At 32.3% G+C, this 15,349-nt stretch overlaps 1 protein-coding gene across 2 annotated transcripts in view; it reads left to right on the forward strand.

The window, feature by feature from the left end:
- The first annotated feature begins 1,741 nt into the window (after positions 1-1,741).
- The window catches only part of LOC145280017 (YTH domain-containing family protein 2-like), a 66,814-nt gene continuing 53,206 nt past the window's right edge, over positions 1,742-15,349 (forward strand). The window contains exons 1-2 of one of the 2 annotated variants that reach the window (XM_080131658.1): positions 1,812-2,800; positions 5,876-5,911. In XM_080131658.1, coding sequence (XP_079987784.1) covers positions 2,780-2,800; positions 5,876-5,911 — 57 coding nt within the window. In that variant the 5' untranslated portion in view covers positions 1,812-2,779. Of the gene's footprint in view, positions 2,801-5,875; positions 5,912-15,349 lie in introns of both variants that reach the window. The other variant, XM_080131659.1, reaches the window with a different exon arrangement.

Genomic DNA, 15,349 nt, shown 5'->3' on the forward strand with positions numbered 1-15,349 from the left:
TTGATTTCTGAAGTCATGTCGTGGTAGGAGGACCAGCCTGGGGTGTTCTACAAAAACGGTCTCCAGAGCTGCATCAAACGATGGGAGAAATGCATAACTCTGGGTGGTTCCTATGTAGAGAAAGACTAATAACTGTGTCAAGTTTCGTTGCTCTACTGCTATGGGAAGTGAGTCAGGGGCATTACTTATTGCACGCCCCTCGTACCCCTGTCTCTTTATTTTATAGGTGGCACTGGTAAACATTTTTGCTCAAGAACAGATCCATGCATAGGATTCTCTCCATAAAAAAGAAAATGAAATTCTACTTTTTTAGGCGATTATCTGTGAATACTCTAAAAAACGTTAAGATATTTTTAGAAATTACAGTGAGAGATCATTTTCATATATCACCATTTCAAGACTATTCTTGAACTGGATAGCATTTTAAGGTAGTTAACCATAATCTCTCTCTTTTTTTTTTTCTTAATTTTTGCACACCCTGTGCTTATTTTTTTCTTTAGGGTTGGCTTTGCCACTCAGACTTAGGGTTATTGGTAGTAGTTTTTTTTTCTTTTTAAATCCCTTTGAAATAAATAAATTCTGCTTTAAAATGTTATTTGGTTCGACAATGTCTCCTTGCAGTGGATTATTTTATATTAGAAACTGATCCCCCACTATAAATTCTTTTTTTTTTTTTAAGGACGCCCGCTCATACATAATCAAATAAGTAGGATCTCATTTTTTTTTTGCCCAATTTTACATTTTTTTTTTAAATTTTAAAATACGTTATGTCCAATATAAGTTGAATATATATATATATATATATATATATATATATATATATAAGAAAATCTTGCCCTATTTTTTTTAAGCTTTAATAACCGTTAAATTTTAATGGTATTTATTCAGCAAATTTCACATGACATTTGGTGACTTGATCTTTTTAATCAGCCAGAAAATTAAATAACTTTTATTTGTTTTTCTAGACCAAAAAGAAGAAAAAAATACAATTCACAACATGATTTCTGGGAAGAATACGAATGAAATAAATTCTGTCAATTCGTGTCTTCTGGCTTCCATGCAATGACGAATGTCAAGGTTGTTTTTGAAGAAACAGCGTGATAAAAAAAAAATCTAGTAAAAACATTAGGAAAGAAAGATAATTGAAAGTTTAATTCAAAACATAAATTGTGAAGGTTTCTTGTAAATTATTTCTAGTTTACTTTAGCTATTTTTGTTTGTGAATTGTGGACGTCGTTCAGGAAAACAAACTAACAAAGGCAGAAACAAGGGCACCTTATCATCGGCGCATGATAAAAAAAAGAAATAGTTTATCGTAAAATATCAGCTAGTCAAAAAAATAATAATATTTTAGGAAATCTGTTAAAATATTCATAGCAAGTAAAGTGGTTTCATGTTGATCTAGGATTGTAGAAAAATCAGAATTGATTTTAAACAAACAAAAAGATAATCCGAGATTTACGTAGAATTGTAAGTTACCGGCTAAAACGTGAACGGTAGAACAAATGTCGGGGAGTGAGTAAGTGTAGTAAAAAAAAAATCGTAGTAGAAAGAAAGGTTAGAGAGAGAGGGAGAGTCGAAGTAAGAGAGTGTGTGCGTGAGAGAGAGAGAGAGGGTCTAGTAAGAATGAAAGAGAGAACTATAGTATAAGAAAGGGGAAAGAGAAAGTCGAATTAAGACAGGGTGGTGAAAATATCTCAAAAAGAGAGAAAGACTTAGTAAGAGAAAGAGAGAGAAAGAAGGGAAAAGGGGAGGAGTGAGAGAACGAGAACAAGAACGAGAATGACGTCACGTTATCACGTGGTGCGAATATTCGCGAGAACGAGACTACGCCGCCATTGTTGCTGCACACGCACGCATACACATACATACACACACATATACAGCAGTCTTCTTCGAAGTGCTGTCGTTTAAAGCTGTTCCCATAATATCTAGACTAAATTTTTTGGTGTTGCCGCTACCACGACTGGATCAACAGATTGGGGGAGGACAATACATAAGTACCAATCCACCCTGTGGACAACTTTAATACTTTTTTTGTTTGTATTGTTAAAAAAAAAATAAGACACGAGAAGCACCCTTAAAAAAAAGGCCAGGCCACGATCTTCAATATTCGTAGTGTCTAACTCGTCTTTTCTTCTCTTTAACACGGTGTTCGCCTACCGCCATCATTGCACCACTACCGACAAAAAGTGTGAAAAGGACGTTTACCGCCACTAACCCACACAACCGGAGGAGTCCCCCGGTTGTGAAGACTTTTACTCTTGTCGGCCATTCGCTTGGCCACGCAGCTACTCTTACCAGCCGACGCCTAGACACATCGTTCCGCCCTTGCGGTTTTATAAAGACAAACAACCTTAATAGCCGACCCCCATCAAGCAAGGTGGAGCGTGATCCTCCCCCGAAAGTCCCCAAATCTTGGACTTCCTCTTACCCATCGCGATCTGATCAAGATCGCTGCCTCAAAACAATCTCGTGTTGTTCTTCTCCTCTCGTATCCATCCATTTCTCGACGACCACTGCGAAGGTATTTCCTTACTTAACTTCACAGGCCAGCCTGTGCTATACAGACCTGAAGGGGTTTACTTAAACCCCCCATCTTTTTTTTTTTCTATTTGGTTTCTATCAAAAAAGAAATAGTGGAACTCCACGAGAGCTCCAGCCACCATAGCGCCCCATTACAGACTTTTCCCTCTACAGAGACTTGGCGAAATTCGTCATTATTGCTACCAGAGACTATAATAATTCTACGTACTATTCTGGCCTAAACTCTTCTGTGATGTCTGCCAGTGTGGATCAGGTAGTGTATATTATTCTCTTACGCACAGAAAAAAAAATCTTTTATTAAATCGCATACTACCCAAGTCACAATGTTGTCACCAAAAAGAAGACATCGCTAAAAAAACAAAAAAAAACACGTTTTTACTACCCCAAACGGGATTTACCACATCGGAAGAAAGCGTCACAAAAATTTATTTCGTATTTTATGCAAACCTATTTATTGAACAGGTTAAAATTGTATTTGTGTTATTACATGTATAATATGCTTTTATTTTTTTTTTTATCAGTACTGTTTACATTAGTTCTGGATTTTTTTTTTTCACTTCGTCCACGTATACAGTTTTAATTTTATCCTATCAACGTATGTTATAAAGTGTTTATCCGTGTCATACTTTTCTGAAACGTTTTTTATTTATTTACACAGAATCTAAATTTAATACAAACCATATTTGAATTGAACGTCTAGGTCTATGCCAATATAAAATTGAAAAAAAAAAACCGTTCAGTTTTATTTTTTTTTTTGAATGACTGTAATGGACGATTCTGGTTTAGAATTAAAAAGGCACTCCTAAAGCAATTTTAAAAAAGCCTATATGCGTTTGCACATTTTAATATAGTCGCGTACCATACCAATCACTGTCTACTACTTGTTAGGCTAAAGTCCCCTTTCCGTCTTCATTGTTTTCTATTTAAAAAAAAAAAAATCTTTTTTTTTTTAATCAGGTCTGTAAAACTTACAGCTGTTAAACATCTCAATCAAAGCTAGTCTTATTTTTTTAGCTTTATTGGTGATCAAGTTGAATATCCATCTTTTTAAACTTTCTCGTGAAATGGCCATATAATATATTAAAAAGTTTATAAAATCAAATGATTCCTACGTAATAAACCGATCCCCCACTTTCTGACCATGTTGCTTGCCTTGGCCACTGATTGCTTTTAATTTCTACACTTTTCCCTTCCATTCGCCTTAGATGACGAAAAATGCAAAATGGCAGGTAAAAAAAAAAAAACTTATAACATTGATCAATTTATATAGAATTGTTACCCCCCCTTCTCTCTTGATAGTTAAAAAACAAAAAACTCAGGTGTGGTGTGTGTACTGGTGTGCTACATTATAATAGATAAAAGTTCAGGGTATGTGTGAATCTAAACTAAAAATGTAGGCTTTCTTTTAACCCGGATATTAAACCTGATTAGTTAACACATTGTTTCCATTAAAAAAAGAAAAAAATCAGTACAATAAGCACTAAATTTTATATCTAAAAAAAAATCATTTTAAACTATGAAAATTAGAATTTACCATAAATTATTCGACAATGAATGCATGTTATAAACTTATATATTTCCTTATTCTATGGAGTTTCCGAAGAACTGCTCAGGGGAAAGTTAGCAAAATATTTTTCATCTGGCTAAGATTATCCTATTAATATTAATATTTGTAATCACTTTAAGTTTACACAATTATTAAATTTGTAAACTTGGAAAAATTGATATTTAGAAAATCACTTTTATTTTAAAACTTTTTTTTTTTGTTTTACCTCATGGTTTCTTTTATAACAGTGAGGTGAGGAGGTACTCTTTATGAAGCAAGTACCAAAGTACGTCTCTCTCTTTTTTTTTTCTTAAAAAGTAAATAACATTACATATCTAACTTAATAACAGTCTAATTAGACTGTTCACATGAATAGGATCGTTTATTGCGATGAGATTGCCTCGTTTATCTTGATGCCATTTGCTGTTTAAAAAAGGATATATTATAACACCTAAGGTGGCTATTTCTTTAGCCATCTCTAGTTAGTTGGTAGACAAGTCTTAAATAGAATTGCAAAGCTTAAAAAGACCATAATCCAATAACACAACAGTGTATTGAATATATCAATCCAACCCATTTAATTTTAGCTTCACGTGGTAAATTTCTAATTGTTCCACATGAAACGTGTAATTCGGTTAGACAGTGCAAATTATTGGACGAATGGGTTTTTGAGTTCTGGCCGCCATGACATATGGCGATCGTCGGAGGTGTTCGGCATTCAAAACACGAGTGCCTGCAAATAACTCTTGCCGATTCTACAGAAACGGTTTTGTTCTAATTCTCATATGATCACTGTATGTTGTAATTGCAGTTAGAGTGTGAAATATGCGTTTTCTAATTTACTCTCTGGCCGCCATCGTACAAGTTTTGATTGTAAGGTAAGAAGGAAGTCGTGAAGCAGCCATCATCACTGACGCCCGCCATAGCAGCACGGGACTAAGTGACGGGCATTAACAAGTCTTTCGACAATTTCTTATCCTTTTTCAATCGTAATCTACTTAATTTAATATTGTGAAATTTACTTTAAAAAATAATAAATCAGCGTTATGACCTAGTATAATCATTTTGGTTGAATGCATTTATATATTGGGGTTCTTTTTTTTTTTTTTTCTTTCGTTGTAGCAGGAAGCAGTTTCCCTGCCAACGAGAAACACTTACATCGAGATTATGACTATTTCGTCTATCTCTCCCTCTTTTTTTAAACTCATCCCCCTCTTTATACTCCTCCCTCTTTATAGTCCTTTCTCTTCCTCTTTACTCATCCCCCTCTCGATTCGCCTCTATTTTTCTTTTCTTTCTAAACTCTTACAACCCGCCATGACACCGTAGCTAGTAAAGACACCCTCAAAACTTTTACTTTTTTTTTTTTTTTTTTTTTTTTTTAGATCATTTAGAGAAATAACTATCTACTATTTTTAAGCCCCAATACTCTCTAAACTAGTTTGTGCGTGGTTATCTATCTTTATCAAACGGTACATTATAAAAATGCGGCCACTACTATTTCTACTACTCTAGCTTATAATGATGGTGCCGCAGATAGGTGCGTCGTCGTCACCGCCATCATCATCATCGTCATGACGTTAACGTCTCGGTCACCACGCCGCTGCTGCTGATACTACTACTAACCACTACGACATACTATAGTACACGATTCTCTTCTCCTTTTAGCAAGTATGAATAAATATAAGTTTACAATAATTTAACCACTGATATTTTTTTTACTTTGACCATAGATCTTTATTTTATCTCGTCTTTCTTTTCTCCTTTTTGTTTATTTTTTAGAGCATGATATGGTCCCGGTACGCTGTCAACGCTACAGTTAGTTTCTTTCCTTCTCTCTCTATTGTTTTTTACTCTTCTTTTCCTTTGTTACTCTTTTATATCGCACCTTTCTCTTCGTTCTTATATATATATATATATATATATATATATATATATATATTTCACCTGATTCCCTTGCTTTTTGTAATGTGGTTGGATGAAGACGCATTTCGGTACACACAAGCTACTTGAATGCCTAGCCTCGTGTGCCTAAGGTCTCTTTACAGGGTTAACCTGGTATGAGGGTACTTTTTCCTGGGGGGGGGGGCAAAAAATCGACAGATTAGACCATTTCTGTAATGACCTACTTTCTTCTGTGGTCGTTTTAGTTCTGTGCAATTCTAGGAGGTTCACTATCCAAGGCTTTGCCTTCTCTTGTGAAGAGGTTAGTTTATTGTTAAACGTGTGAGGCGTAGGCGATCTCACGGGGGAATGCCGATGGGGCTTCCCAGGCACTTTTTGCAAGTCGGTGCTCTTCGGGGGGGGGGGTGCTGATTTAGTGCTGATTTCTCGATCCCACTTTTCCGACCTTGGTGTCTAAGTTCTTGCAGTGGAAGAGAAGTAGGGAATCCCTACAAGTAAACCCTGACTAAATATTCAAAATAACATTGTATTCGCGGATGGTTAACCCACGATGAATGACCCCCCCCCCCCCTTCCTGGGACTAATACTTGATCTCTATACGAGATGCATAGATATTCTGGTAAAATTCTCCTTCACCTCTCCGATACATTTTTTTTTTTTTTGTGGTCTTCTGGTTTTATTGGATTCCAGGACAAGAATTCCTCTAGTCTAGTTGTTACTTGAAGTAACATCACTTGGAGAAGGTGCTTCATTGAAGCACCTTCTCCAAGTGATGTTACTTCAAGTAACAACTAGACTAGAGGAATTCTTGTCCTGGAATCCAATAAAACCAGAAGACCACAAAAAAAAAAAAAATGTATCGGAGAGGTGAAGGAGAATTTTACCAGAATATCTATGCATCTCGTATAGAGATCAAGTATTAGTCCCAGGAAGGGGGGGGGGTCTTGATTTCGGAGAACTTCGAATGAAGTAAAATAAAACAAAAACTGAAAATTCTTCATTTTGGCCTATTTTAGAAAACTGAGCTTACCTATGTTTTGAACCGTATTGATTTTTTTTCATGTTGGATTATGTGTTGATATAAAATTAGTAGCTATTCTGCCATTTTAGCACATCGACAAAGCTACCCTCTTTGAACTGAAAATTTACACACTAAAAAAAAAAAAATAAAAAAAATAAACTGAGAATTCTATTTACAAAAACTATCAGACGATCATTTCAAGACCATCTTTTGGTTTAACAAGATAATTTAACCTCTGACCTTCCTCCAGAGCAATCTTTTTGAACGGGAGATTACAGATTCGATTCCCAAGTTCAGAAAGATGCACCTGAAGAAGATCGGAGGTTACTTAGGTTGAAACGTTGTCCATATAGATGAGAATAATACTCGAATAATATAAATTATAATTAACGGCGTAAAGTTAATTGAACACGACTTCCGCTGCAATTCTGTGTATTCGATTCTTTTGCAGTTTACGGATAGTGCTGACAAGAGGACTTCGTTAACTACTCTGTTCTTTCAACTAACAATTTAATGATAAACAAAATACTGTAAAAATTCAATTTAACTTGAAAATCTTTAAAAAAAAAAATTTTTTTTTTTTTTTAATTAAAAAAAAAAAAAAAAACTCTCCGTAAACTGCAAAAATACTTTTTTTTTCTAATTAAAATGCACAAATTTTATAAAAACTTATATAAATTCGAAATCCTCACATAAATTATTTAATTTTTAATTTCTTTATCGATCTGAAGACTTAAGAAACAATTAGTTTAAACTTTGCGGAAGTCGCGTTCAATGGACTTTACGCCTGTTAACATTATCCACAAGCAACATAAGTGAAAATGTGTGTGTTAGGATGTCTCGCTGCTATGTTAGACATGAGGTCAATTTAAGAGGGGGAAAGGTACCGTTTCTCCCAAAAGGAGTCCATTTTTAAACGCATTCAAATGTGCCGCGATCGCACTCGTAGATCCCCCCCCCCCTTCTCTTGAAACATGTAATTTTGGGAGGATGGTTACTGAGAATTTAACGGAATCATATTCAACACAAGACTGAGGAATTTTCCCTATATGATTTTTTATATATAATTGCTAAATGACTACGCATGCTTTTGGCTAGGAGCAAAGTGAAGTATGTGTTCTAGTACTACGCTTCATCTTTTTTCTCAAATAGAAATCGTGCCCCCTTTTTTGTAGAGGGGATTTGATTTTTCTCGACATTAAAATCCTATCTTGTATATAACTCTGCCCTCGTGGAGAGGGAAGTAGATAAGGACTATGCATTCTTTGCAGATTGGGGCGGTTATCAAGGCTCGAATTTGACCACCATTTTTGTTTTTGATCTTAACTCAAGTTCACACTATCTTTATTTTTAATTAAACACAATTTAAAATAAGTGTTTCTTTGTTATTAGACTGAAAATCGAAATATTGAATTTCAAATAAAACCAATGGTATCTATTTACTTGTCATGTCACAATAATGAAAATAATTTTTAAAAAAATGACGTTAAACAATAAGGTAAAATAAGTTTTCAAAGGCAATTCTAGCAAAGTTAGAGTTTTGTTTTAAAAAAAGAAAAAAAAAGATACTGAAGAGTTCGACTCGTAATAAGAAAAGTAATTATTTTCTGAAATCTTAGGCCAATTTAGCAACTCTCAATTTTCGCTAACTGTCTTCGAAAACTGTTTTCATTAATTTTCTACCTTATCGTTTTACGTAATTTTTGGATATGTTCATTACTGTAATGTGACAATTAAGTAGATTCCATTGATTTTACTTGAAATTCAACTTTTCAAATTAAGCTCTAATAACGAAGAAGCACCAAAATATAACACCAAACTTATCCAGGTAGGTAGAAAAGTAATTTAGCTTGCCTTTGGTAACTTTTTATTTTTATTTTTTTTTTTGTGTGTATTTATCCCCTCCCCCCTTTTTTTTTTTTTTTTTTTTTTTTTTTGCTTTGTTAGCTATTCTGGAAAGTCACCTGGATTTCCTGTGTGTGTGTGTGTGTCGGCCACCATATGGATTCCAACTAAGTTTTGAAAGCAGATCCGATTAAAGATGAGCTTATTTAAAGACGAGTTTATCTCAACCAATTTCATAACTTTTTCTTTTTTCTGTAAAAAGTTAATTTGATCACAGCATGCCAACATTGATTTTTTTTTCTCCCCCCCCCCCCAAAAAAAATATATTACTGAACCTTGATATTTAAAATTGATAAAAGTTTAATGTTGTTGATAAAATGTAAAAAGTTAACACTTTAAGTTGGTATTTTTTTTTTTTAATCAGCACTAAAATATTATCGAGGTAATTAACTTTTCAGGTTTATATATGATAAAAATCTTTTTTAAATAATTCTAAATTAGTGTCTCCTAAAAAATAAAATCTTTGCACAAATTTTCTAGAATTAGGTGAAATCTTCGATTGCAATTGATTCATATTTATTTACTTGCCACAAAGTAGCTTTTCAATGTGAGGGGAAAACCCCAGCTCCCCAAATAGGGGTGCTTTGGATTTGGATAAAAGTTACTTCAATCTAGAATGGTTTCTTATTCATTTATGAAAAAACGGATGTATAGTATCAGAACAGATGCTACACTTTCTTTTTGTTGGAGCCAATTTACTATTTAAAGGCAGTTAAATTAATGTGAATATAAATTATGAAAATTGTGCTAGTGCACTTACTGATGTGCGCTATTAAATCGTCTTTCCAAGTTTTGTTTTTTTATTCAATTGTAAGGTTAAAGTATAGAATAGCTACAAAACATCCTCTCCTCCCCATGTTAAGAATGGCTTTTTAAATAATGTTATTTCAGCACGGATCAATAAGTGCACTAGTACCTAAAATTGTTTTATGGATTAGTTAAATATGAAATTAAAACGAGTCTTTTTGTAAGCTCATTTTGGTAACAAATAACTTAGATTTAGTTTCTAATGTCTGCATAGTTTAAATTAAAATAAAATATTTAACAAGTTTTGATTTTTCTCTCCAACATGAAATGCATTCTATTTGTGAATGTACTTTTTTTATGTAAAGTAGAGAATATTAAAATTGGGTTAGGAAGCATCACCGATATTTTTGTCATATGATACGCAAAATACCCGAACATTTCATAGGTCTACTTTTATTTGTAAGTTTTTAAACTTTTCTGTCAACGATTTTTTAATTTTTTTGACAATCTTTTGAAATTGTTAAGCAAAGATATTGCAGCTTGTCTCTTGCCACTTGAATAATTAAGTCAATACTATAACCTGACAGTGGTGATAACCATGCTAGGGTTAGGCTTAATGATGTTAAGTGGAATTCATAAAAAAAAATAAAAATTATCTACAAGTAACCCATAAGTACCTGTACAGGAATGCCTTTTCAATCTTGCAAATAATAAACACTTGTTTGTTTTAAAGAAAAGACATTTGGTTTCAGATTTTAAAATTTAAAACATAATGTTAATGAATTATCTTTTACAATATATATATATATATATATATATATTGTAAAAGATAATTCATTAACATATATATATATATATATATATATATATATGGCACAATCATGTTGACACCCCGGTTCCCTCCAGATCACCTTAAGGTAAGCAACAATGAGCCTGTCTGGCACCATATGGGTGTCCAGTTGGGAAGGCTACATGCTGTATATACCGTGCAGTCATAAGAAATTTCCAGGTTGGTATCTGGAGGTGCACTAATTCACTGGGAGAGATGCCCTCCCTCTAGTCTTAGTCTAGTCTAGGAGAAGGTAACTCTGATGACTGGCAGCAGGATGTTGGCTGGCCATGGAGGAGGGTGAATCTCTAGCAGGTCAACGTTTCTATGGTATTAAGAGTTAGGTTATTCGACTGCAGCTATGCAGATGATTTAAGGACAACGGATAGGTGCAAATAAGAGTCAGATGCCACTACGCTGTATCCACCCCATGTATTCTTCCAAGTTCAAAATCATGTGATATCTTTAGAGGAATCTGACCAACAATGGACCAAAGCCAATGGAGAACACTAACCATGATTTCATCTACGGCATAAACATGCCATTATACAAGATATATATGAGAATACAATTAACAACCTCTATACTAGACAAATTTTTGATCTACACACTTGAAATTTGTTGTATAGGGTATTCAGACATTTGGGAAAACTTTTTTTTCGGTTTTCATCTAAAAAAAAAAAAAGGGCTGCTAAGTTGTCAGAATTGATACTTGGGCCATCGGATTTTTATCTGTTAACTGTTTCATGACTGCGCATTCACAAATTGTTCATGTGTCTCCTTATGTTAAGAATAAGTAGGTTTGAAAATGCTTTTGAAAAATTGTAGCAAGCTGGCCTAATGGTTATCATACTTGACTCAAGTAATTATTTCTTTTTTAACTTACAAGAAATTAACTATTGAGAAATAACACTCACATGCACAGCAGGTCCAGGTCTGTTTCTTTGTTATTTATTTATTGTTTATTTTTTTATTTATTATTTTTTTTTGAGGAATTTAACATTGTTTAATACTGGGCAATTTTTAGTATAAATACCTAGAGTTTCAGCTTCGTGTAGGGCAGTGGTCTCCCAAAGTTTTTGAACTTGTGGGGGAAGGGGGGCATATTGCTAACTTTATATCTATGTGGGCCAAAATAAAAAAAGGTATGACCTGGCCGTTTTGCTTATTAATTTTTTAGTGAAACTGGTTCTCCCAAACCTCGTTCTTTTAATCATTTTCTGAACAAAAAGAAGTTACCACTATTTTCACACCTTCCCATTTTAAATTTTTTTTACATCTTCCATAAGAGCTCCGCAGGCCGGATTTTGCCACTCGACCATAGTTTGTGGAGACCCCTGATGTCGGTAACCCTTGGGAGAGTAATGTAGATTTGAGGGATTTCGATGGTTTAGAAAAAATCTTATGTAACTGTTATAAATATTAATCTTCAATTAATTTATAAACTCTTAATTTTTCAATATCCAGAACAAAAGCTTATACAAAACAACAGAACCCGTCTATTAGAATAAAAAACATTTAACGAATCATAATTTTTCTCTCCAACATGAAATGCATTTTGCTTGTTGAATGTCTTTTATGTTAAGTAGAGAATATTAAAATTGGGTTAGGAAGCATCACCGATATTTTTGTCATGTGATACGCAAAATACCCGAACATTTTATAGGTTTATTTTTATTTAATCATAAATCTCGGAAGGTTCCGAGTTGAATTTATTTCTTTGTCTTTGGAGTACTTAACATGTGTTCTTGTGACTTATCTGTCCCTTTTTATTTTATGGACTCCACTGTGATCCTATGCTATGGTTGGTGTTTATCTTAATGAAGACCATGTTAGTGTTAAAAGTAATTTATAGTTTTACAGAAATCTTACAGATGTTATTTTCAGAATTTTTATTGAATTTGCTTTGTAACTTAAAATTTGTTCAGTTTGTATCATATCAACTTTTAGATCTCCGATATCTAGAACATCCAATTAAATCAGTTGAAAAAAATGTCTTAGAGTAGAAAATATTTAATGAATCGTTTAGCTCCAACATAAAATCCATTCTATTTGTTTTTTTTTTTGTATGTTAAGTAGAGAATATGAAAGTTGGGTTTGGAAGCATTGGCAACATTTTTATGTGCATAAAATACTCAAACATTTCATGTTTATTCATAAATTTTGAAATTTTCTGGAAGATGACATCATTTTAACCATTTTTGAAATCGTTAAAGATACTATGGCTTACCTCATATCACTTTGTCTCCTTCTCGATCCAAACGTTTGCTCTAGGTTTCAAGGAAAAGCGCATTAGTATTAGAAAGAATTCATGACTAAAAAAAAATAAATAAATGAGCCACAAGAAAAATGTGGCCACAATATAACCAAGAATACGGTTTCAGTGTTACAATGGTTATTAGTAATGGTATAATTTAATTGAAATATAATTTTGCAAATAATAACCAACACATTCAATTGTGTTAAATAATCAATTTAGAAAATCTATTGCATGTAAACATTAAAAATATTGAATTTTCAGAATGAACTTTTAATTGAAGGAATTTCATACTCTTATTTCTTGGCTCAAATATGTTATCTTGTAAACTTTTAATTTTGCAATATTTTGAACATTTAGTTCACTGAGTATAGATACAAAAAAAACATTAAACTACTTGATGAAATTAAGTCAAAAAAAAATTTTTTTTTTTTCTCTGAGAACTTCATTCCATAACAGATACGTACAATTTAAACTTTTCGATATTTTCGTTTTTCTATGTCTTTATTAAACTGTACAAGTACCCATAAATCTTAAAAATTTAAAAGTTAAATTTGTTTTTGTCTTTGATATTAACACACTTGCTTGTACTTGTTTGTCTGCCCCAATTCTCAAATTGATCACTACTTGAATAATTGAAGCAAAACTGAAATTAGCATCTCTACCCCAATGCTAGCCTTTGATTATCACACCATGGTTAGTGTTTGAGTTAATGAAGGTCATTATACTGATAAAAGGAATTCATACATAATTCCATGGAAATCCTATAAATGCTGAATTTTCTGAATTCTTATTGAATTTGTTTTTAACTTGCAAATATTTATTGGTGCAATATCAATTGGGAATAATTATAACTTAAACTTAATTCTATAATATCCAGAACATCCAATTTTCTCAATTGATGTAGATTAAGAAAATATTAAATTTTTCTCTCCAACATAAAATGCATACTGCTTGTAAATGTTTTATTTTATTTAAAAAAAAAAAAGAAAAAAAAGAAAAAAAAGAATCTAGAATCTGGTTTAGAAGCATCAGATATTTTTGTCATGTGATGCGTAAAATGCTTGAACATTAGATTTATTTACTCATAAATTTTGGAAAGTAACATTGTTTATTTACTTTTGACTTATTTGCCCCTTTTTAATTTAGGGTTTATACTACTACTTCAATCCATGTTAAACTAAATTCCATGTCTTGACCCTGGTTCTGACATTTGGGATTACCACACCATGGTTAGTGTTGGAGTAAGTGAAGAGGTTAATGCTTTGCAAATGTTACAAATATTGAATTTTGAGATTTTATTTTTTTTATTGAAGTAATTATTTTAGAATCTGTTTAAATTTCTTGGATAATATGAATTGATAATAATTGTATCCTGTAAAATTTTAATTTTGCAATATCCAGAAAATCCAATTTACTCGATCAGATTAAAAAAAAAAAAAAAAAAATATCTATCAGAAAGAAAAGTCTAGTTTTTCTCTCCAACATAAATTACAATTTGCTTATAGATGTATTTTTTTCTGTTAAGTGGAGAATATTCAACTCTGATTTGGAAGCATCAGACATTTTTATCATGTGATACATAAAATACTTGAAGATTTTATGGATTTATTTTCATTCATAAATTTGGAAAATTTCTGAAGGGTAACTTTATTTTACCATCTCTTTATTGTTAATTAAACAAAGATACTTGTAAATTTTTTTTTTTTTTTTTTTTTTTTTTTTACCACTTTAGCGTCACAATCGTCTCTTAAATTGAAGCAAAGCTAAATTTAGGTTCTTTATTTTGATCCTGGAAATCATAAATTCATAACTAGAAAAACAAATGACTCCCACATAAATTGTAGCCGCAAATAACTCACAAGAATGCCTTTTCAATTTTGAGATATTTAGTATTATTCATAATAGTTGAACTGACATATAATCTCGCAAATAACCCACACGTTGAGATCATTTTAAAAGGAAAGGCTCTCAATTTGGTCCAGTTGTATTTAATTAAATCCAAAGTTTTTTTTTGGGGGGGGGTGAAAATTTTCAAATATTGAACTAATTTATTTTTAAGTTCAAATTTCTTGACTAAAAGCAATTCATAATAGTTGTCTTTTAAACTTTTAATATTTAAAACATTTGCTTCACTAATTTAGGATTGATACAAAAAAAAAGTCTGACTATTAAAATATAAAAAATTTAGTCATAACTTTTCTCTCCAACATGAAATGCATTTTGCTTGTTGAATGTCTTTCATGTTAAGTAGAGAATATTAAAATCGGGTTAGGAAGCATCACCAACATTTTTGTTGTGTGATACGCAAAATACCCGAACATTTTATATGTTCATTTTTATCCATAAATCTTGAAATTTCTGGGCGGCAGCTGTTTTCCTTTTTACCATCTTTAAAATTGTTTATAAATATAGGTGTATTTGGTTGATCTGTTTTTACTTTTTAATTAAGTCCTCTGCCTTCATCTAAGCAGTTGTGGTTGTCATCATGGTTAGCTTAAGGGCCAATGAAGAACATGTTTGAAGATGCAATTAATATGACCACAATATAACCTAAAATGGTCTTTTCAATGTTGGGATACTTAGTATTAT

The sequence above is a fragment of the Euprymna scolopes genome, chromosome 7, assembly GCF_053919585.1.
Source record: "Euprymna scolopes isolate OS-2025 chromosome 7, ASM5391958v1, whole genome shotgun sequence".
Lineage (NCBI taxonomy): Eukaryota > Metazoa > Mollusca > Cephalopoda > Sepiida > Sepiolidae > Euprymna > Euprymna scolopes.